Below are 24,778 nucleotides of genomic sequence, written 5' to 3'. Positions count from 1 at the left end.
CTTCACCAAAGTCTTTACACTGTTTACACCTTATTTCATGCCGCCTTTCCCTCTATCATGGACGCTTCTTTTAATTTTAGGGGCCCCTGTGCTTTAAAATCCTCCCCTGCTACAGTCTTCTCAGAAATCAGGGTGGTGTCCTAAGGAAAGCTGGCTTGCAGAGTGTTTTCTGAGGGCGTCCAGGTTGCTGACTCACGGCCCCTTCCTTCCTGGGGCTCCTGCCTGTGTGGATAGCAGGGATTACCTTGGCTTCAGCGGTGCCAGACACCATGCTGAGGGCTTTGGGGGCCTTGTCTCTTGTTTCCTACAACTACTTTGTGGGGTTGGTATTTTTATCACCTCCCTTTTGCAAGCCAGGAAGCTAAGGCCCAGGTCATGCTGGATGCTGGGAAGCCCGGATTTGAGGTCGGCTTCTCGTCGCATGTAGTGGGTTCCTTTCCACTCTTCCCACCACTGCGTGGGCGCCCAGGCACTTAACTTCAGGGCCCTACACGCTGCCCTGGAACGCCATCCACGGAGACCAGGGTGAGATGCAGACTGGCTCCCTCAGGCCTGGGTAGCACCCAGACAGCAGAACAGGTGAAACAGCACAGCGGGCACTGACAAGAAGAGCATGAGGCCTACTACCCTCGCCCCCCGTGCCCTCGTGAGCACGGGCTGGGCCCGTGACGGAATGGTGGAGATTATTACATGGCCACTGACTGAGGTTTACATTTACAACTCTTGATTTCAGTGGCCTACGGTAGAAGTTTTGATTTCCGGCTTCTCTATGATTTCTCATCTGCTTTTTGAAAGAGGGTGCGGGGCTGGGACCTCGCTTTTTTCCTGGGTTCATGATATTTATTTGGTTCTCCATTGTTGAGGGGCCACTTGTATTTCCACAGATGCCTGAACTCAGGCATCAGAAGCATTTCTGGGGGCTTCCCTGGTGGCACAGTTGGTTAAGAATCCACCTGCCTGCCGATGCAGGGGACACGGGTTCGAGCCCTGGTCTGGGAAGATCCCACATGCCGCGGAGCAACTAAGCCCGTGCGCCACAACTACTGAGCCCACGCATCACAACTACTGAGGCCTGCACGCCTAAAGCCCGTGCTCCACAGCAAGAGAAGCCATTGCAATGAGAAGCCCGCGCACCACAATGAAGAGTAGCCCCCGCTCGCCGCAGCTAGAGAAAGCCTGCGCGCAGCAACGAAGACCTAACGCAGCCAAAACTAATAAATTAAAAAAAAAAAAAAAAGCCCTTCTATCTTGGAGAACAGGCCTGGCGGAGGAAAGCGGCCCCAGGCCTGTGGTGTGTAGGTGCCTCCGCTGTGTCTGGGGCCAGGCCACTCATGGGGTGGACTGAGAGCCCTCGGTTTTGCCATTGTTGGTTGGGAAGAGAATGTTTTGTTTTTTCTGGTGGAGTAACAAAAGACCTTTTCTGTCTCAGATGCTCCCGTGTTTATCTGTAAAGCTAGTGCTTCAGGAGGGCGTGTCTGTCAGGAGGGAGGGGTGAAGGCTGGGGGCTGCAGGCAGGGGCAGGGAGGGTGGCGAGCCTCCGGGGCCCAGGCCTCCCCGGTCCACCCCCGCCTGCCGTCCTGGGACATTTCTGCTGTCCCCGTGATTCAGCTGCAGTTGTGTTTGTCCTTTGGTAGGAGCTGTAGTGGCTGCTTGTCACGCGTGTTGTGAGAACTCAGGGGAGGCGTTGGAAGTTCTTGCCTGTTTCGGGGCTGCTTTCAGGAGCTTCCCCAGGAGCGGCTGTGTTGGGTGCGTCCAACAGACAGACGCTCCGAGAACTGTCCTCTTAGCCCCCTTCGTGGTCTTGTTCTGTCTCCTCGAACAAGCAGAGTAGATATATTACTGGGAACGTGCAAAACATGGGGAAGTGGCTGTAAGTTTGCGTTTTCCTTTATTTCTGAAAATTAGAGAAGCACTTATTATTATTATTTTTTAAAGTAGTTCAGAACTGTTTTCTTTTTTTAAAAATAGATTTTATTTATTTATTTTTGGCTGCATTGGGTCTTCGTTGTGGTGCGCGGGCTTCTCATTGCGGTGGCTTCTCTTGTTGTGGAGCACAGGCTCTAGGCGCACGGGCTTCAGTAGTTGTGATGCGTGGGCTCAGGAGTTGTGGCTCACGGGCTCTGGAGCGCAGGCTCAGTAGTTGTGACGCACGGGCTTAGTTGCTCCGCGGCACGTGGGATCTTCCCGGACCAAGGCTCGAACCCGTGTCCCTTGCCTTGGCAGGCGGATTCGTAACCACTGCACCACCAGGGAAGCCCTAGAGGCGCGCTTATTATACATTGTGGTCAAATGATCAATGAATGAATGTTAAATTGTTAGAATCTTATCAAAAATCCTCAGCCATGAAACTTTGCAAATAGGACATTTTCTTGAAAGACTCCTGGCCTAAGTAGAATTAAATAAATAATGAAATATAGCTCTTGAAGGTCGTTTTATGTGATGCTAGTACCAGTACATCAAATAATACTCAAATATTAGAATTATGGTAGTATCTCTTATTCTGCCTTGAATTAAAAACCTTTAAAAAACATTTGTTGGCTCAGGTAACACAAAGTTCAAAACACTAATTTGAAAAGATACATGAACCTCCATGTTCATTGCAGCTCTATTTATAATAGCAAAGACATGGAAGCAACCTAAATGTCCATCTACGGATGAATGGATAAAGTAGATGTGGTATAAATACACAATGGAATATCACTCCGCCATAAAAAATGAATGAAATTTTGCCATTTGCAGCAACATGGGTGGATTTGGAAGGTATTATGCTAAGAGAGATAAGTCAGACAGAGAAAGGCAAATACTGTATGATATCACTTATATGTGGAACGTAAAAGATACAACTAACTAGTGAATATAACAAAAAAGAAGCATACTTGGATAGAGAGAACAAACTAGAGGTTACCAGTGGGAAGAGGGAATGGGGAGGGGCAAGATAGAAGTGGATGATTAAGAGGTACAGACGGTCATGTATAGAACAAGCTACAAGGATATACTGTACAGCACAGGGACTATAGCCAGTATTTTAAAATAACTATAAATGGAGTCTAATCTTTAAAAATTGTGAATCATTACATTGTACACCTATAACTTATATAACATTGTATATAAACTATACTTCAATTAAAAAAATAAGATAACATAGCAAAAGGAAAAAAAAGAACACACTGCTCTAACTACAGTTGCCCAGCTCATGGGCTCCTGTTTATTTTTGTATCCTGCTGATCTATTTCCCTGTTTATTTTTGAAAGTTCTGAATTTTATTATTAACAGCTTTATAGGCATCAAGAGTTCTTATAGTAGCTGAACATTTACACCTCACAGAAGAAGCTCTTTTTCTCCAGGTTACACCTGAAATGCTGACCTATATTTGAAAGTAAATGTTCAGATGGGGAGAAATAAATTGCATGGCATGTTGGTAATACTGTTGATGGAGGCTGATAAGCACACAGTCCTTCCGCGATCCTGCACAAAATCAGCCATCGTCTCTACAACTTCCCCAAGACGAGCCTCCAGCACAGATTTTGACCAAATAATAGCTGCTGCTTGGCAGCACTGAATGCCAGGGCTGATCTCAACTCTGTGTGTAGTTTAACTCCTGTAACCTTCACAGGACACAGGAGGCAACCTGGCAGGGTTACACAAAGCCCCGAAGTGGCTGAGCTGGGATCTGAGCTGGGCGAAGTGCCCAAGGTTTATGCACTTGATCAGCAAGCCAGCCCTTCACGGAAGTGATGTCTGCCCGAGAAAGGGCGAGCCCAGGAGGGACGCTGTGTGCACGATGCACAGTCTCGTATGCACACACCCGACGAGGCAAGAATGGATCACGGTGCACTCTGCCTGCTGCCCTTGAGCCGCAGAAACACTGAAGCACCTGAAGGTGGTGGGTCCCAAAGAGGTCCGCCTTGGGCTGGCTGTGTCGTAGCAACAAGATTAATGTACAAAACGCCCGTCCATGTAGACGTTGTCTGCGCTGTGTCTTCGTGTCGGAGATGACCTCACGTAGCTGGAGCAGCTAAGTCAAGGTACCCGCCCTTCGCCGAGCTCACGTGCCGTCCCTGAAGACCTGGACGGAGGGGTGCCCAGGATGCTCTGGCGGCCAGGTGGGCCTGCAGCTCGTTTGGTGCAGTACTGGTTTCTGAGGAGCCTGAGTCCTGGAGAAGGAAGGATGCCTTCTGTGCCTTGGGGTCCGAGGGCTCGCCCTGCCCCGGTGGTGGCTGCGAGTCACTGTGTCCTCAGTATGAGTGGGGGTTTCTGCTCAGAAACAGAAGCCTGGCGTGTGACTTGCGTCCTTTGGAAAGCTGTCGTCTCATGGTGTTTCTCGAAATGACAGTGTCACCTAAACAGATTCCGAGAAGCCACCTGAGCCTAGCACTGCATCTGGAATGGGCAGGTTTTTATTTTTAGTGCAATCCATTGGGGTACTTCTTCATGAACATATCATCCTTTTTGTCTTGAAGTGTATGTTACTTCGTCTTAAGATTGTAGTAAGAAGCCTTATTTACAGGGTTAATGATGAGGCTTAAACAAGACGGTAGATGTGAACGGGCTTTGCATGGCCCCTAGACTCTCAGTAATAGGTGTTTTCTTTTTTCTTGGCACATAACAGGTGTCCTCAACTTTTGTAAAGGGGGATAAGGACTAAACAGCAGGACTCTTCCGGGGCCCGTCCCATGGATCTTCTGTGACTTGCTAAGACTGTTAGATTTATTGACAGTGTGGTTTGGGTTGGACAGTGGATTTTCACGTATTTTGCAGTTTGCTTAGTTCCACTTCCCAGCTGAAGATTCAGTGACCCACTGTGTTTCTATGGAGTCCAACTGTCAAATAGGAACGTGGAAGGCAGAGGTAAATGGGTAACATTGTTGCCAAAGTGGAGTACTGTCACCATTACCTGCGTAAAGCGGAAGAACGCTAGATATGAAAAGGCTTTTCCTCAGTACTAAAGGGCATAGTTTGCAGTCCCTCACGGGGCCCTTTCCTCACCTTGCTTTGCACTTCGCTTTGTGGGGGTGGGGATTTCATTTTCCCCCTTGGTTGACCCTCGTTTTCTGTGCTCGACCAGCTCTAAGGAGCTCTGGGTGGCACCTCGGTCACTGTCTCAGCCAAGTGGCCTCAGGGTCCCTTGCGGTGTCAGGTCTGACGTGTATGGAGTGAGCGCAGTTTGGACCCATCCACTCATCCCTTCTGTCCCCACTTTGAGCACCTCCCGAGAATTGGGCAGTTGGGGGAACAGCAGCGAACAAGGCAGCTGGCCTTTCGTCCTGGGGTTACGTCTGTTGAGAGGTTGGCATTGGACAACCAGCCTGTGTGATTAGTGCTGTGAAGGAAGGGTGTGGGTGACTGGAGGGCATGGTTAGGGGCTGGGATGGATCTGAGGGTGTGTGGTGGTCACTTTTCTTCGTGGAAAAAGCAGTTCGCCTCCATTTGCACAAGACTTGATCGTTCCTGTGCTGCCCTCTACGTGTCCCTGTTTTCCTCTGTGAACCCAGGGTTCCTGTGTCTGTGCCCCGTGGACACCTGTGCCCTCTTGACGTCTTTCAGCTGCTTGTGACATCGGTCGGGCTCCCTCACTAAATGAGATCACCAGGATCTTTAACATGCATTTATTTTTTGCATCTGTGGGAGAGTCATGATTTTGCCCTTTCTTGAAAATCGTCTTTTAACACGTGTCAGGGTGGAATTGCTTAAAAAATGCTTGCCCAGATCTCATTCTTGTCCTAACAGAATTCGGAGGCCCTCCACCGCCGTTAAAACTCATCGTCTGGCGTTTCCTTACCCAGGTATTCCTGCCGCTGTCGGGGTTATGAGCTGCTTACGTCCTGTGGGTCCTTGAGCAGCGTTGTGGCTGCGCTGGGACTCTGCTTCAAGATCCGTACAGTTGTGCCACTAATGGTGGGGACGACGAGGTGCATTAGGTGTGCATGTGCGTGTGTGCATGTGTTGTGCATGTGTGTATGTGTGTGTTATACATGTGTGTGCATGTAGGTATACATGTGCATGTGTGCATGTGTGTACTGTAGGTATATGTGTGTGTGCACGTAGGTATACATATGCATGTGTGTGCATGTGTTGTACATGTGCATGTGCGTGCATGTAGGTATACATGTGCACGTGTGTTGTACATGTCTGTGCGTGCATGCGTGTGCACGTAGGTATGTGTTGTGCATGTGTGTGCACGTAGGTATACATATGCATGTGTGTGTCTGCATGTGTTGTACATGTGCATGCGGGTGCATGTAGGTATACACATGCACGTGTGCATGTGTGTATGTATGTGTTGTACACGTCTGTGTGTGCGTGTGTGCGCACACCCGTCTAGCTTGACACTCTGCCTGGCGCTCGGAGTGACACTGCAGCCAGCGTGGGCTCCGTGCCCACCGGAAGGGAGCACGAGCTGACTCGGTTAGAGGAGCGGGATTCAGCTGATTCAAGGAGAGTGGTGAGGGTGCCGTCCCAGGGAGCCGGGAGCCAGGGGAGCGCAGTGCTTCCTCTCTGCCTGGCCGCTTGTCCTGGAAAAGGACAAGTCCACGTGAATGGAGGCCGTTTTTAACACTTTCTGAGTTTCTGTCGTGACGGGAGCCTGTGAGGCTCTTGCTTCCAGGGTGGCCGTGAATGGCATGGCCTCACGTCACGGTGCCGTGTGTGGCTTGTTTTAAACAATCCCTGGGCTGCGTGAGGATCCGTTGCTCCCACTTTTCAAAGCCTGTTGACCTACCGTTTACTTAGCCCAGCCCCTTTTCTATAGCAATTGCAAAAGCACATTCCGAACCTAAGTGATTTCCAGTCTGATTAACTCTGGTTAGTTACTGTGTGACCGCAGGTCCTGGCAGTGTCGCCCTTCAGCTTGCCCGGTTGAGCAGCTGCTCCGTCTGTCGCTGTGCCCCGGCTCCGAGGACCAGGGAGGGGGCAGCAGAGGGGGACGTGCAGACGCGGCACACGCAGGGCTGGGCTGCAGGGCTGGCCGTGTTAACGCTGCACGCGTCTTGGGGTGATGAGAGCCTCCCGGGACTGCTCCATGGTCACCGTCCCCCTGCCGCTGCTCCTTGTGGGAGCCCCAGGGCAGCAGCCGCAGAATCCAGGCCCCGCCCAGACCTTCCCAATGAGAATCTGCATTTTAACCACATCGCTAGGTGATTCGAGGTCCAGGTCATGAGCCTGGGCTTGCTGTAGCCGCGGGCAGATGAGCTGTGAGTATCCAGAAGGACAAGGGTCAGGCCACTGGTGCTTGCTGGCGCTGTCTTTACATGCAGTTCTACCGTCTGTCCGTCATCTTTCTACCTGTCACTCATCTGTCCATCATCTTCTTCTACCTCTCTATCGTCTGTCTCCTATCTGTTTTTAACCATAGGGAATTTTTTTGTGGTAAAATACACATAACACAGCGTTTTACTCATTTTTAAGTGTACAGCTTGCTAGTATTAGGCATGTTCAACTATCACCACCATCATCTCCAGAACTTTTTCATCTTCCAACTGAAGCTCCAACCCCATTAAACACAAAACCCATCCCCCTCCCTCCAGCCCCTGGTAACCCCTTTTTTGCTTTCTATCTCTGTGAATTTGTCTATTCTAGGGAATTATTTAAAATGTTTACTGTTATGTATAGCATAATATCATTATATTTAAATATGGTAAACTAAATTCAGACAAAATACTTTGATATGATTGATTTGAAAGGGTTTTTGCACTGTTAAATTGATACAGTTATAGCTAGGTACCCAATCATCCCCAGAAGGTGTTTCTGATTTTACCATGTGTGTCTATGGAAAATGTACTTTCTAGGGAATTTTATTAGAACACACCCAATCTGTTAAGCAAGAGGTAACTAGACATTGTAAACATATGTAAAATCCTTTGTTTCCTTAGGACTGTTCAGAAAAGGTTTAATATACTTCCCTTGGGTTAGAATTACAGTATGCCCTGCTTATCCTTGGGGGATGCGTTCCAAGACCTCCAGTGGATGCCTGAAACTGCGGATGGTACCAAGCCCTATACATGTTATATTTTTCTTATACGTACATATGTATGATAAAGTTTAATTTATAAATTAGACACAGTAAGAGATGAACAACAATAACTAAAAATAAAGTAGAACAATTATAACAATACCCTGTAATGAAACAGCACACAATTCAAAACATGAATTGCTTATTTCTGAAATGTTCCATTCAATCTTTTTGGACTGTGGTTAACCAAGTGTCATCTGAAACCTTGGAAAGTGAAACCTCGGATAAGGGAGGTGATTGTAACAGGAAAACATTTGTTCTCTGCTGTGTATTTCTCAGAAGACTTTATACTATGGAGAAGAAGACAAAAATATTCTGTTAGAAATAACTGGGGTATTTACTGAGTGGGGTACTCCAGATAAGAAGCCATTCTAGGAACTTAATATTTTGAGAAAACCCTTTATAGAGCTAAAGAGTTTTCTTAACATGGTATTTGCAGTTCAGTCTTGTCTTGGAAACAAGTTAAAACTTGCTTCAAAAGATCTGAAATGATTTTAGTTTCCTGCTTTAATAAGTAGAGAATTTTGCAAATAATTGACTTTTTCTTTGATAATCTCTTTTTTTTTTAACCCCACATTTGTTTATTTATTTATTTATTTTTGGCTGTGTTGGGTCTTCGTTTCTGTGCGAGGGCTTTCTCTAGTTGTGGCAAGCGGGGGCCACTCTTCATCGCGGTGCGCGGGCCTCTCACTGTCGCGGGCTCTCGTTGCGGAGCACAGGCTCCAGACGCGCAGGCTCAGTAGTTGTGGCTCACGGGCCCAGTTGCTCCGCGGCACGTGGGATCCTCCCAGATCAGGGCTCAAACCCGTGTCCCCTGCATTAGCAGGCAGATTCTCAACCACTGCGCCACCAGGGAAGCCCCTGATAACCTCATTTTAAAAAGTAATTCTCACAGGACAACAGAGTATCTGTTGAAGGTAAAGGATATTGGATTTAATATCCTGGTATGTGAGAGTCTTTGTTCTTTAAAGTTAAATCTGTTACATAAGTGTATTTTCTTTGGATTTGCCTTTTTTCTTAATACTAGAGTGTTAAAGAAGGTCCCTTTGGGCCTCCCTGGTGGCGCAAGTGGTTGAGAGTCCGCCTGCCGATGCAGGGGATACGGGTTCGTGCCCCGGTCTGGGAGGATCCCATATGCCGCGGAGCGGCTGGGCCCGTGGGCCATGGCCGCTGAGCCTGCGCGTCCGGAGCCTGCGCGTCCGGAGCCTGTGCTCCGCAACGGGGGAGGCCACAACAGTGAGAGGCCCGCATACCGCAAAAAAAAAAAAAAAAAAAAAAAAAAAAAGAAGGTCCCTTTATTTGAATTATTTGGTCTTGTTATCAAATTATTTTTAGTAAATCCATGTCTGAAAAGAGTGAAGCAATTTGAGAATTAAATTCCAGTTATAATTATATGACCTTGAGCATTATTTCATAAAGCCCCGTCAGTGAGTCACAGGCAAGGGATTAACTTATGTGCAGGTAATTATTTGGGTGGTTCGTATGGCATATGATGTATTCTTGGTTTTTGTTCAGCCTTCAAATTGCCAAACAGAAGCAACAGAGGTGACACATACACTGATTTGGGTAAATGTCATTGTATATGTATTGAAATGTGGAAATAAATCCGTTTTTCTGAAACACTTTTCCTCTTCCCCATATGTTGCCATTTCTTTAGTTGGAAATCATTTGGGGTTTGGGTTCCTTTACTTATAGAAGGAAAAAAGTCTCATTTTACAGGCACGGGTCAGGATGACCGTCGTTAAATAGTTGCCGACTGATCTGGTAGTCAAGTCCCACGAAGCTGCTTTTCATTTCGTTACTAGTATGAGCCCGTGGGCTTCCTAGACTCAAAGAGTAATCACTGTCCTTTCTGTCGTGAAGCACGGCTGGGTTTAGGATGCCTTTTAATGGTCACAGACGATTAAGAACAAAATTAAAGGACCTGTAAATGCAAGCAACTAAGTTGGATTATGGGATTTAAAATAATAGTTTATCTTTAAAGTGTAATCTAGTCACCGCCTTTGACCGTGTCATTCATTAATCTGTGTTGAGGTTTTAGGTCTTCCTTCTGGCAGAAAAGATACCCCAGTAATATCGTGGGGTAGGATTTTTTTCCTTTTCAACTTCTCGACTTTCATCTCTAGCTGGTGGCTGTTGGATCAGTCTCTGCCTGCATGGAATTTTCGTGAGGTTCCTGTAGGTGACCCTCAGGCAGGGCAGTGGGAAGGGTCTGCTCCCTGGGTGATTCCGCCGGGTTCCTGAGGCCAAGCTTTAAGCCCGTGTAGATGGGAAAGTGCCGAGCAGCCTCCAGCCCTGTCTCCGCCTTACTATCACCATCTGAGAAGAATCCCTTCAGGGCATCCACACCCTGTGGGGCGTGCTTCTGCCAGAGGACTCCTGCTTTTCGCTGTTGGTGCTTATCTTGCTTTGTGGGGTTTGCTCAGTCTCTGATGAGAGAAGTATTGCAGAAAGCATCCCATTGTTGTTTCTTCTAGACTTGGAAATACTGCCATCCTTTTTGGAGCCCAGTTTTGTCCCGCTAACCCTTCTCGGAGTAGCACTTGATCTGACAATGCAGCCTTGCACTCAGGACCTGGACCCTGGACCCTGGACCCGGTGGCTGGGGTTCAGGACCCGCCTCTGCCGTTTGCTGCCTGTGTGCCCCTGGCCTTTGTGCTCCTCTGTCAGCGTTTGCATCGGGCCTGGGGGTGGAAATGAGGCCACAGTCCCCGCCAGGGGATGGGAGGGAGTAAACGGCCATGCATGTAAAGGGCTTGGATGTAGTGAGTGCTGTAGATGGGTTGGCTCTTGGGAAAGTTAAGCACAGGCAGGGCACTCGCTGTAAGAGCCAGAATAGCTCCTGGTTCTGTTCTGTCTGCTTGACGAGGTCCCTCCGTGTGGGCATTGTTCTTGTTCGATTCAGGACTTTCGGTGTCTGTGAATGGGGAGGCCATCGGCCCGATTCACACCTTCCTGGGGTAAGAGTTTCCTGGGACTGTCGTAACAAAGCTCCACAGGCTGGGTGGCTTAAAGCAACAGAAATGCATCGTCCCGTAGGTCTGGAGGCTGGAAGTCTGAAATCACGGTGTGGGCAGGGCCGTGCTCTGTCGGAAAGCTTATCCCCACCCCCTTGTTTCTGGTGGTTTCTGGGGTTCCTGGCCAGTAGATGCATAGTCTTCACATCATTATTCCTCTTCACGTGTTTGTGTGTCTCTCCTCTTCTTATCGGGACACTGTTTGTACTGGATTAGCTTCCAACCTAATGACCTCGTCTTAACCTGATTACACCTGTAACGACTATTTCCAGATAAGGCTCCATTCACAGGCTCTGGGGATGAGGGTCCGGATGTATCTTTTAGGACCACCACTCAGCCCACTGCAGACGGATAGGAGAGTTTAGAAATTACCTCTTTTAGGGACACATAGTTTTTTCAGGCAGGAGCCTGCTGTGTCCCCCTTTGCTGGCAAAGTAATAAAGCTATCCTTAAAAAAAAAAAAAGAAAAAGAAAAAAAGAAATTACTTCTTTTATAGGAGAAAAAGCAAGAATAAGAGATAGAGAAAGAGGGAAGAGATCATTTTAAACCCAAGAAAACATCGACGTGAAATTCCTCGTTCTATTCTCCACCTCCCCGTGCTGTGCTGGCCCCACACCCAATAAAACGTGTCCCTCGGTGTCTGTTTTGGAAATCACATGTTTCCTCTGTTTACTGTTTAGTCCTTGAGAACCTGGCAGGAGAGGGTTTGGGCTGTTTTGTGAGTTCACGCTCCATTCGGAAGCCAGCTGGGATGTCCCAGGACAGGTGCGGCGGGAGATTTCTCCGTTTTTATGGTCTGACTTAGGAAGAGAACCCGCCAGGCTAGTGAGGAGGGCAGACAAGGGAGCCGTAATGAAGAAGCGACCAGTTCAGGTCAGAGTGATACTTGCAGTTGCTGGGGAGCCCTTTCAGGCCACTTCCCCCTTCCCGTGGGCCCAGCGGCTGGGTCGGCTGAGAGGCGTGGCCTCTGGCTGACCGTGGTGCCAGGCACCCAAGGGGTGCACGAGGCGGGGTTGGGGAGCGGACCCCGCTGGGAGGCACTGGGGAATGCCCGTTGCCTGCAGGGGACAGTGGGGCGGTCTCTGTTTACGGAGGGAATTGGGCCTCCGTGGAGACACCTGGAGACAGAGAGGAGACGGGCTACCGAGACAGTCCCACCTGCTGGAGGGTCTGGCTGTTGCCAGTAGGCACATTCCCAGGAGGACACCTTTCAGAGAAACAAGTGTGTTAGTGAGGCTTCTCCAGAGACACAGAACCGAGAGGAGGTGGATATATATCTATATATATATCTCCATTTATATACACTATATATATACACACACTATATATATATATTATATAGATATACACTAGATACATATACTACATACATATATAATATATATAGACTAGATACATATACTATATATATACACTAGATACGATGTATATATACTGTATACGTATACTATCTATATACTATATACATATATAATATATATAGACTAGATACATATACTATATATATACACTAGATACGATGTATATATACTGTATACGTATACTATCTATATACTATATACATATATAATATATATAGACTAGATACCTATACTATATATATACACTAGATACACATACAATGTATATACACTGTATATGTATACTATGTATATACTATATGCATATATAATATATATAGACTAGATACATATACTATATATATACACTAGATACACATACAATATATATACACTGTATACGTATACTATATATATACTATATACATATATAATATATATAGACTAGATACCTATACTATATATATACACTAGATACACATACAATGTATATACACTGTATATGTATACTATGTATATACTATATGCATATATAATATATATAGACTAGATACATATACTATATATATACACTAGATACACATACAATATATATACACTGTATACGTATACTATATATATACTATATACATATATAATATATATAGACTAGATACCTATACTATATATATACACTAGATACACATACAATGTATATACACTGTATATGTATACTATGTATATACTATATGCATATATAATATATATAGACTAGATACATATACTATATATATACACTAGATACACATACAATATATATACACTGTATACGTATACTATATATATACTATATACATATATAATATATATAGACTAGATACATATATATATACACTAGATACATATACAATATATATACACTATATACATATACTATATACATACTATATACATATATAAATATATGCAGACTAGATACATATGCTATATATATACACTAGATACATATACAATATATATACACTATATACATACACTATATATATACACTATATGTATCCATATATATGTATATTATATATATATAGAAAGAGAGATGGACAGACAGACTGACATGGAGAGACAGGGAGATTGATTTAGACTGGGGAAGGGAGAGAGGAACTGGCTCCAGGAGTGTGGGGCTGGCAGGTCTGAAATCTGCAGGGTGGGCTGGCAGGCAGGAGACCCCAGGAGGAGTTGCTGTTGCATCTTGAGTCCAAAACCTGTAGGGCAGCAAGGTTGGGAACTCAGGCACAGTATTTCATAACTCAGGTTGTAGTCTGGGGGCAGAATTCCTTCTTCTCCAGGAAGTCTCAGTCTTCGCTCTTAAAGCCCTTCAACTGATTGGATGAGACCCACCGACATTATGGCGGGTGATCTGCTTTGCTAAGTCAGTGGTTGCCGATGTTAATCACACTTAAAAAAATACCTTCCTGGCAACATCTAGACTTGTGTCGGACCACAGAGCTAGGCACCACGGCCTGGCCATGCTGACACGTAAAATTAAGCATCACGCACGGCACGACAGTCGGTGGTGGATCACCCCCTCATTTCCTGGAGCCTCTGCGTGGAGGGTGTGTTCTCAGATGAAGTGTCCGCGCCCTGTTGCCCACTCAGTTTGCACACACAGGTGGAGGCAGCTGTGCCCAGCGGTGGCTCCACACAGCCGACCCCTTTTATCACCCTGGGAAGACACGTGGACCCATCTTCTGACTGCGTGAAAAGAGCTCCAAGCATCTGTTCTTTGCGAACGTTCCTGGGGGGCAGCTGTTTCCACGGCTGTTCTCTCACCAGGTTCACTATCAGTGTAGAGACACATACACGCAGAGGGAATGTTCCAGATCTTCCCTGTGACTGTAACCTGTAGTCAAATCGCGTCACACTGAACACAATAGAACTAAAGTCATCCTTCAGGTAGTATTATTTATAATGCCACGGGTGGAACTTGGAAGCTTTAGAAAAGGATTTTATTTCATGTTTTAAGCATCTCCCAGAAGGGAAGGGTGCCACTGCTCATTCTGGGCTGAGATTCTCCGGGCTGTGCTGGGGCCCATCTCTGAGGTCGCCCTGGAGTTTCTATTTGTTCCCCTCTCTGGTTCTGTGGATCTGGGTTTTTTTTTTAATCTTCATGTTGCCATGTCGATATTTCTGTGGGCATTTTTAAAGTTCCTCTTTCTTTCACTGTCTGCACTTAAATTTCCTGGTAGACCTCACTCTTCAACTGGCCTGGAATAAGGATCGTTCTGATTCTCACCCTGAGTGACCGCGTCTTACCTCCCACTTCTGCTCAGCATCTGCACATCACATTCTCCGGGGGTCTTTTAAAGGGATTGGATACCCACACCCCTGCCCTGCCAGATCGTAGTTCCTGTGCTCTGGGGTAGGGGGTCCGAGCGTCACTATTTATTAAAAGCCGCCCCCTCCCCTGTTTAAAATGTGCAGCCAGTGTTGTAACATGGTTTCTGGTGGCTATACCACCCATTGGGTTATTTAAAACTATTTAAGCCAAAAGGACGTGACGCTCGGGGTGAAATGCTGGTCGTCCTCTGGCCAGAGGACGCTGGAGCATCAAAGAGAATGCAATCAGGCATTTGATCTTCATTGTCCAGCAGCAGGTTGGGGCGATTGTGTCCACTGACCTCTGTCCTCCTGCCCTGGGCTGGTTTTCAGTTCCAGTTACACAGTGGGTGGCGGCCACATGACAGAGTGTCCCCGAGAAATGGGGAGAAGGTCGTCCTCGGAAAGCAAGCCTCATACAAATACGGAAGGTGTAGGAGATTGGTCAACAGCAAAGGTGACCAGCGGGCCCCAGGGGACAGTCAATGTGCTGATGAAGAGCTCAGATGGGGGCGGACCTGGGATGGTGGAGCCGACCCTGAAGTTTGGGAGGAAAATCTGAGTCACGGTTTAATTAACCAGCACTCACCGGGGGCTTCACACGAGCCAGGCACAATTCCAGCCCAGTGAGTAAATTAATTCCGTTTTCACAAGCCCCTTTGGGTGGGCACTGTTACATTTTGGTGATGGGAAACAGAGGCCCAGGGAGTTAAGGACCTGCCCCCAGGGCACACGGTGAGGGTTAGTGCAGCAGTCCGTCTGGGAGTCGGGCTCTTTGTAGGCGGTTCGCTCTCAGACGGCCTGGTCTCTGGAACCATGTCCTGGCTCTGGGCTCCACCATCCTGCTTCTGTGGGCCACATCCTGTGCTTTCTGTGCCTTGGTTTCTCCCTCTGTGAAATGTGGGCACGGGAAGGCCCACCTAGTGTGGTTGCTGGGGAGACCGCGTGAGTTTGCTGAACGCCGAGGACTTGTTAACTGTTACCACGACGAGCCAGCTTTCTTCCGGTCATGAGTCCAGTTTTTCCTGTACCTGGGCCGGGAAGGGATGATGGAGATTAATCTCTCATCCCCTGTAGTAGACCACCCCATCGGTATCCTGGGTTCCCACTCCACATGTAGAGAATGGAATCAGCTCTCTGGGGGAATGGACAGTGCACTTCTTGATCTGTGATTCTGAAGACCTGACTTGGGGCTCCAGCAAACCTGTTAGGTCCTCCCCCGGGACCCTGTCCCCTGTGGCCAGGTGGCCTCCATCTCCAGCTGCTCTGGACTCACCCGTCCACGTCCAGCCAGTTTTGCTGCATATCAGGAGTTCGTTCTAGGATATGTCTGATCGGATGCTGGTGGCATTGTTAACAGATTCCGTGTTTCTCCTTAACCACGTCCACGTCTGAACTGTGTTGGCGATACCAAGCTTAACATGTCATTTCTTGTTTGTTAATTTTATTTTTTTGTGGTAAAAACACTTAAGCTACCCTCTTACATGTTGTTAAGTGCACGTTACACTGTGGCTGACCTCAGCTACCAGGTTGCATTTGCACAGCTCATCTCTAGAAGTTTTGCATTGTGCTGGTGAAACTTTTTTGCCCGTGGATAAGTGACTCCCCATTTCCCCTCCCCACAGACCCTGGCAACCACCATTCTGCTGTTCAGTTCTATGAATCTGACTATTTTAAATGCTTCCTAGAAGTGGAGTCGTGCAGTATTTGTCCTGCGACTTACTTGTTAGCACCTCCAAGTTCCTTTCAGCTTTATTCACAGTAGCCACGAATGGAAGCAACTTACATGTCCTTTGACAGATGAATTGATAAGAAAATGTGGTATATGCGTACGATGGAATATTATTCAGCTTGAAAAACAGAAGGAAATTCTGTAATGTGCAACAACGAGGACACACCTAAGTGAGACAGTCAGTCACTCCTTGATTTGTGTCACAGACAGGCCAGAGCTCCCGGGCAGTCCCGCGTCCACCCGTCCTGCAGCCCTGCGGTCCGCCCACGGCCAGGGAGCCCAGGCCGCTTCCTGGAGGTGAAGGAGGCTGGGCCCCTCTCTCCGACCCCTGTCTCCAATGCCATGGCAGGCTGTACGGCAGGGGCCACGTATGCCAAGCCTGGCAGCCTGACCCTCAGCTGTGCTGGTTAAACTTGAAACAACTTGTGATTTTTCTTATTGGCCCCTCAGGGCTGGTGCAGGGTTAGCCCGGTGCCCTGGCATCCCCAGAATTGGACCACGAAGTAAAGGAAACTGCCAGAATTCCTAGAGCTTCAGCTTTGGAATTGGTGCTTAGGGACCTGGGTTGGGGAAAGAAGGGGGGAGAGAGAGGGAGAGAGGGAGAGGGAGAGAGAGGGAGAGGGAAAGGGAGAGAGGGAGGGAGAGGGAGAGGGAGGGAGAGGGAGGGAGAGAGAGGGAGAGGGAGAGAGAGGGAGGGAGAGAGAGAAAGGGAGGGAGAGAGAGGGAGAGAGAGGGAGGGAGAGAGAGGGGGAGAGAGAGAGAGGGAGAGAGAGGGAGAGAGAGGGAGAGAGAGGGAGAGAGAGAGAGGGAGAGAGAGAGAGAGAGAGGGAGAGAGAGAGGGAGAGAGGGAGAGAGAGAGAGAGAGGGAGAGAGAGAGAGGGAGAGAGAGGGAGAGAGAGGGAGAGGGAGAGGGAGAGGGAGAGGGAGAGGGAGAGGGAGAGGGAAAGGGAGGGAGGGAGGGAGAGGGAGAAATACCCGATTTGGGTACGTGGGAAGGGAGCCTGTGAGCATCCCAGTTCAAGCCCATCACCGATGAGGAAGTCATCGCTCTGAGGGGTCCAGGAGCTGACATTACAGTGGGCGAGCAGCAGGGGCCTGACGTCCGGCTCAGCGCACCTTCACAGACTACTGGAAAACTTACTCAACAGCCTTGGGTTCAAATACGCCCAGAGCCAACCGCAAGCGGCCTTGTCTCACCACCTCCCCACTTAGTCTTCACCGCCTCTCTGATGCCAGAAATACCAGGCTCCCAGTTAAACGCAGTTAGGACTAAATTCAGAACCTTTGTTCCCTGTCGGACTAGCCTGTCTTATTATGGGGACTACACTCCTTTGAAAGCAGCCTAAAAGCTCCAGATTACATCCAAAATGATATTTAAGAATTTCAAGCACGGGGGGCTTCCCTGGTGGCGCAGTGGTTAAGAATCCGCCTGCCAATGTAGGGGATACGGGTTCGAGCCCTGGTCCGGGAAGATCCCACGTGCTGCGGAGCAACTAAGCCCGTGCACCACAACTACTGAGTCTGCGCTCTAGAGCCCGCGAGCCACAACTGTTGAGCCCGTGTGCCACAACTACTGACGCCCGCATGCCTAGAGCCCGTGCTCCGCAACAAGAGAAGCCACTGCAATGAGAAGCCTGCGCATCACAACGAAGAGTAGCCCCCGCTCACTGTAACTAGAGAAAGCCCACGCGCAGCAGCGAAGACCCAGGGCAGCCAAGAATAAAATAATGAAATAAGTAAATGTGGTGTATATATATATATATATAAAGAATTTCAAGCATGAAAACTGCATAATTGTAAATTCTTTAGCTGGGGTAATGGCATTTGATTTGTTTGCGCCGGTTGATGGGCAGATGACGGACCGTGGGATATGACCAGCAGCTCTTGTCCACCTCTCTTCAGGCTGGCTTTTGGGATGCTTTAGCTCCTACTTCCTTTAGTTATTCTGCTTTCTCTTTGGTATTATTATTATTTACTTTTTTGTGTGTTTTAAAGGCAAACCAGACATTTTTATCTGGAAAGGAAAACTATTTTAGGCCTAGGCATTAACAGTTGCCTGTTGTCCTCAGAGAACTATGTAACGGACCTGGAAGCAATTCTCCCGGGATGGCTGGCATGCCACTTTGTCACCCTCCTGTGAAATCTGGCGGGTGGGAGCTGACGGCATTTTTAGCTGTTGGAAAAACCTCTTGCTGCCGGGCTCGCTGTCTATGAGATGAGCCCGTGTGAAAGGAAGAGTCCCAGCTCAGTGGTAATGATGGGGATGCATTTCTTTTTTTTTCTTTGCTTCTTGACTAAAGTTTCCTATTGCCAGTTTTGGAAGACGCCTTGATCTCATCTCCCATGGGGGTCCACGAAGGGACGGGAGAATGCTGTTTAGTTTCTGTCCGTAAGCGCACACTGTAATGTGACGTGAAACTTTAATAATTAAATTATTAGTCAGAGGGCTGACCTGCTATTGGTACGCAGAAGGAGGGAATGTGGTTCTCCGGGTGCCGAATTCCGGAGCACCCCCAGGGTAGGCAGGCTGCCCTTACCAGCAGACCGGGGCGGGAGCCCGGCGGCTGTAAACTTGCTTTCCGGGAAGTGGCTCTAATCCTCGGGATCACTGCGGGGTCACAGGACGCGTACCTCCAACTCCTGCCGGTCCTGGCTGGGGCGTCACCCTCTCCAGCTTGCCTCCCCGTCCGATCCCTTGGGGGACACTTGGGGCCTCGCTGGAGAAGCAGGTCCCTGGCTTGGGGTCCTGCTCCGAGCGAGGGAGATGACAACTGTCAGATGCAGCCCGTGCAGCCCTTCTCCTGGACGCGGTGTCCTTCTCTGCAGGCCGCTCTCTCCAGGGCTGGCACATCGGCAGCAGCCTGCCCCCGGCTGAGGCCAGAATGTCGCCGTTTCAGAAGGACTGGGGTGGAACTCCTCTGTATTTCTTGGCCGTTTGGCTGAAACCTGGCTTAATGGCGAAGATCACTATATTTTATATAAGTAGCTGTGTGGAGGTGTCATGCCTTCAATGCGAGCTCCAAAGACCCCTGGACCAGGGGTTCTTGATTTCTTTTGTGCCATGGATCCCCTTGTATCCGAGTGGCACCAGCCTGTGACCCTTTCTCTGAATACTGTATTTAAACGCATGCAATAAAACACCGAGTTTTCCCAGGAAACCAGGTTTTCTTTACTGGCAGGTCTAATAGCCGTTGAGATTTTGAGCTGATGATAAACGTACACAACTGCAGTGTGGATTGAAAGCCTGTGTTATTTCTGTCGGCGACACAGCCCAGGGGTTGCGTCCTATAGTCATTTCTGGTTTGTTGCAATGTGTCTGTGGAAGGCAGTGCTAACTTTCAGTTAGAGGAGGGTGAGAGTAGAGATCACACCTTTCCCCATTCAAGGTCATGGACTCCCGGGCTCTGTCCGCACTGTAGTCAACGGGGGGCTCTGTAGCCCAAACTAGAGACCACAGCAGAGGAACAGCCTTCCATCAGAGGCAGTCTGGGGGGGATCTTGAGGCAGCTCGGCTGGGGGCTGCTGCTGGGATGGGCTGGGGGTTTGGTGCTTTGCCTGATGGAGAAGGAGCCCAGGGCGGGGGGGTCAGGTGCAGGGTGTCAGGGATGAAGTGTTAGTATTACCTGGGGGGTGTGGACTCAGATGGTCGCACTGTGCAAGCACGTAAGGACTAGGCACCTTTCAGTCCACTGCCGCCATTGACGTGGGGGTCTTCGCATCTGCATCCAGGACCTGGCAGACGATCCCACCCTGACCCTGTCCTCCCTGGTGCTTTGCCTGCCCACCCACCGGCCCCACCCGCCTCGTCCTTCAGGGAGGAAATGTGGTCCCGCGGGCACCGAGAGGCTGGGGTGCTCTGGAGGGTGGGTGGCATGGAGCACAGAGGCTCACGGCGCACTGCTTGTCTGGGGGTTGCTGCCCTACACGCACCCCACAAAGGAATGAAAGCAAACTCCGGGCCCGGTTCTTCGGGAGTCCGGATTCCAGTTAGGGAGAGGCATGTCAAGGGTGATTGATTGGGTCTGCAAGGACCCGTGAGTGTGGGCCAGTGCGCTTCCGGTGACGTCAATCCTGGGCTCCTCCCTGGAGGAGGGGGGCCCTCCCAGAGAGGCCTACCTGTTATGGAGTCCAGCCTCATACTGCTCGCTGCACAACCTGCCAGTAAATTGAGAGACAAGTTTTTGGGGCAAAGAATGGCCACTTTATTTGCAATTCCAGCGGACCGAGAAGACGGTGGACTGGCGGTCCCAGAGACCCATGTTTCCCAATTATCAGCAGAATCCAGGCTTCTTTTCTGCTGAAACGGCAGCGGGTGTGGCTGGTTGTTGCACACCCTTGGTGCCTGTATCCCTGGTTCTCGCAGCTGTCCACAGGTCAGGGCACAACGTTCTTATAAATCTCCAACGAGACAGTTGTTATTTTTCTGTTCTGCAAATTTTTATCTCTATATGAATGGAAAAGAGTTATACCTTTAAAGGTCGGAGCCTGGAGAATGGGCTCTCCTGCATATTTCAGGCTCTAGGCTACATTCTTTTACAAAGGGGCGGAGCCAGCATGACTCAGCACAGGCAACAGAGCCCAGGGTTAGCGCCAAAGCAATACATCCAGTATGGAGTCAGGTTTGCTCTTCTCTGCGACACAGCCAGGTCCAGGGGGTTTTCCCTCCGCCCATGGAGGGTGTGAGCTCAGACGGCAGCCGTAGGAGGTGTGATGGATCCCAGGGCCTGGGGCGGCCTCACAGGGGCCCCGTTTTGCCTTTATGAACTTCCCTTCATGGAGTCAGTGAACCGTCTCCCCATCGTGAACGAGGAAGAAGGGAAACCGAGGGGGCCATTGGGGAAAACCTGGGAGCAAACGTGGTCACACTTGGCCTCCGGAGACCCCAAGGTGAGGGGCACTGGCCTGGCCGCTTACTGTGATCTGGGCCTTTCACATACAGGACTTCTGAGGATTTGATATGAAGGAATAAAGGTGTTCCAGTGTGACGAAATTTCAGTTCTGTGGGGGTTTAGCCCATCAAGGTTTCCCCTCCCTCCCTCCCTCTGTCCCCTCCCCCTCTCCTCCGCTCCCCCTCTCCTCCCCCTCTTCCCCTCCCCCAGTGTCTTCCCCTGGGTCTGCAGTTCACAGTAAAGGTGGGAGTTGAGTTGGGTGCAGGGCGTAAATCCAGCCTCTGACATGATTGAGGCTCCTACCACCTAGCAAGTGAGACCAAATGGTTACGAAACAAACCAAGAAATCTTACATGAGGGAAAAACTGTGTTGTCTTAAAAAAAACAAAAAACAAATGGAGGGGATGATTTGTGGCTTCACTTACTCAGCGCATTTAGTGGCACCGACCGCGGGCCCGGGGGGTGGGGGGCGAGTAAAGCCACAGGTCCTGTCCTCCCTGGTGGAGACAGGGGCCTATTAGCTGCATGACCGAGACCTCCACTTGGGGTTGTCCTGAGCGTCTGCGTCGGGGCTCAGAGGGACGAGGGACAGGCCAGGACAGGAGGGGGACCTGGAAGGGGGCCAGGGACCCCCTGGGAAGTCACAGTCAGCAGAAGCCCTGGGAAGTGCCCACCCTCTCCCCAAAGGACCAGAGAGAAGGAGGCCGGCCCAAGGGAGATGTATGCTGTGTTCTTGCTGTGACTTGTCCAACTTAGAAAACACCCCTTAAAACTGAAAAGGCAAGGAAGGCCTCAGCCCCGCTGTGTGAAGTGTCCATTCCCAACCGCCCTGCCCAGGCTCTGAGGTGGGGAGCGGCCCTGGGCCGGGCTCAGGACTGTGTCCAGCTATCCAGATCCTTCTTGAACCTTCTCCAGGGGTTTGCTCTCTGTCCCCATCGGGGCTGTCACCTGGGGCCTGTGCAGCCCTGATTGGTGCCCACGGGCAGGGGAGGGAGGGAGGAAGAGGGGGGAGGAGGTCTGAGGGGCCCAGGGCCGTCTGCATCTGTTGTCACTTCCGCACTCTGGGCAGGGAGGGGCCCAGGCTTCAGGGGTGGGGCCAGCCCTCGGGGGCGGGGTGTCCATACCTGCTTTGCCGTGTGGCGTGCACAGCGGCACCCAACTTGGCTTGAAAGTGAAGTTTCTCTGTCTTCCCTCAAAGAGAGGGCATTTCCTTAGTGTGCGCGTTCTCTGTTCCGACACACTCACTTCTGAGTCCTTCTGCAGGAGGTCCGCCGCCTGCGGGTGGGGAGGTGGCCTTGGAGGTGGGCAAGGCCTTGGGCTCGGGGACCCGGGAACGCAGACTTGCCTGGTGCCACGTCAGCACGACTGCCACGCTGGGAGGTGGCACAGGGCGTGTCATGGGGCAGCAAGACCCTTGGTGGGAGCGTCGCGGGTAAACATCCCCGTGTAAGACGCAGAGATAGGAGCAAGCCGCACCACCGCCCATTAGGGGGAAAGCAGGGCCCGGCTGTCTTCCTCGGTCTTGTGGGTTCACTGCGGTGGGCGGACGGGGCTGTGCAGGACCTGCTGGCCGTGGGGACTGGCCATCACCCCGTCTTTCTGCACAGCAGGGTCTCCATCCCGTTCAGCTCCAGCCACACCTACGTTTGGGGTCACGATTCCATGGTCCCTCGCGGGGGTCCCTGGCGGCATGGTTGGGGGGCACTGCCAGAGAGGAGAGGTAACTGTATCTTTCTCCCCCCTCGCCCCCAGGGCGCGAGCAGTTCCATGGCCTGGGCTCCTTGTACTGCCGGGGGGCGGCCGCCGTCATCCTCACCTACGACGTGAACCACGCCCAGAGCCTCCTGGAGCTGGAGGACAGGTTCCTGGGCCTGACGGACACGGCCAGCGCCAACTGCCTCTTCGCCGTCGTGGGAAACAAGGTGGACCTGAGTGAGGAGGGGCCCGGGGAGGGCGGCCAGGAGGGAGGGCAGGGCCCTGGGCCAGCTGGCGGCGGCGACGGCTGTGCAGCCCCCAGGCTGCCGAAGCAGGTGCAGCCAGAGGACGCGGTGGCCTTTTACAAAAAGATCCTCAAGTACAAGATGCTGGACGAGAAGGACATGCCGGCTGCAGAGCAGATGTGCTTCGAGACGAGCGCCAAGACCGGGCACAACGTGGATCTGCTGTTTGAAACCCTGTTCGACATGGTGGTGCCTGTGATCCTGCAGCAGAGGGCCCAGGGGCCGCCGCAGACCGTGGACATCGCCAGCTCCAGGCCGCCCGCACGGACCAGATCTCGGTGCTGCACCTGAAGTGCCCCGGCCCGGCCCCCGGGGTGCGCGGACGGTCAGAGGAGCAGATCGGGGGTCACTTTGTAGAACTGCACTCGGAGGAGGAGACCGGGTGGAAATGCCAGCCAGTAGCGAAGGTCCCCGTGACTGGTCCCCCACGTACATCGCTGCCCTGGGAGGTGGGGAGTGGACGGACCGTTCAGAGGAGCCTCCTGCAGAGCCGGGCTCCCGGAGACCGCCGTCCCCTGGCTGCCCCGTCCTCACACCTGGCCTCTGACAGAAGGTGTTCGGCTGTCTCGGCACCTGTGTGACTTTCAAACGTTTCTGCTCACTGTGATTTATCTTTGGTCCTACCATTCAGTACTTGTACCCTGATGCGTCGTAATGATTCTCGATAAATGTTAATTTATACAAAATCAGGAATCAATGTTTTTATATCGGTTGCAGCATTGTGAACCACATGTATTATTAAAAAGGATTTTGAGAAGAACTTTGATTTAGACTTTATTTGTGCTCCCATGGGCTCCTTGCTGGGGGTGCTCGAGTGATGGCTGTGAGCTTAAGGCACGTCTCTCTGTCTTTAAAAGCTGCATCGAATCCTACAAATTCCAGGTATTTAGATTGGCCCATCTGCCTAGTTGTCTTGAAGACACGAGTTCCAATAATAGAAGCAAAACCAAAATCTCTGTCTCTGCTGGCCTCTGTGTGGGTCGCCCAGGCAGCTGCGGAATAGGAAACCTCTTTTCCGGGGGTGGGGTGTGGCTTTGTTCTTAGGAGATGCCAAGACGGGGAAGCCGTGAGAGAACAGTGTTGTTTTCTTAGAAATTTAACGGAAAACAAGTAGGTCAGGCTTGGGGCTCTCTGTGGGGAAAGGGGTGTCTCAGCCAGCTTGGCAGCTGTAATGAAACACCGCAGACCTTTATTGCTCAGTCCTGGGGGCTGGAAGCTAGATTGAGGCACCAGCCGACTCAGTTTCTGGTGAGGGCACTCTCCTGGCTTGTAGATGGCCACCTTTCTGCATGTGTCCTCACGTACTGGAGGGAGAGAGAGCTCTGGTGACTCTTTCGTTACAAGGGCACTAATCCCGTCATGGGGGCCCCACCCTCAAGGCTTCATCCAAACCTGATTACCTCCCAAAGGCCCCACCTCCAGACACCATCCCATCT

The 24,778-nt window shown here is 50.3% G+C and overlaps 1 protein-coding gene across 1 annotated transcript in view; it reads left to right on the top strand.

Annotated features, from left to right (window-relative positions):
- RAB20 (RAB20, member RAS oncogene family) overlaps nucleotides 1-24,093 on the top strand; it is a 32,713-nt gene extending 8,620 nt beyond the window's left edge. Inside the window, exon 2 of the mRNA XM_060079988.1 lies at nucleotides 23,095-24,093. Within this exon, the coding sequence (XP_059935971.1) occupies nucleotides 23,095-23,633 (539 nt within the window). The 3' untranslated portion in view covers nucleotides 23,634-24,093. The remainder of the gene's footprint in view (nucleotides 1-23,094) is intronic.
- The last annotated feature ends 685 nt before the right edge of the window (nucleotides 24,094-24,778 follow it).

The sequence above is a fragment of the Mesoplodon densirostris genome, chromosome 17 (assembly GCF_025265405.1).
Source record: "Mesoplodon densirostris isolate mMesDen1 chromosome 17, mMesDen1 primary haplotype, whole genome shotgun sequence".
Lineage (NCBI taxonomy): Eukaryota > Metazoa > Chordata > Mammalia > Artiodactyla > Ziphiidae > Mesoplodon > Mesoplodon densirostris.
The sequence above is the reverse complement of the archived record's forward strand: the minus strand, read 5'-3'. Positions and strand labels throughout refer to the sequence as shown.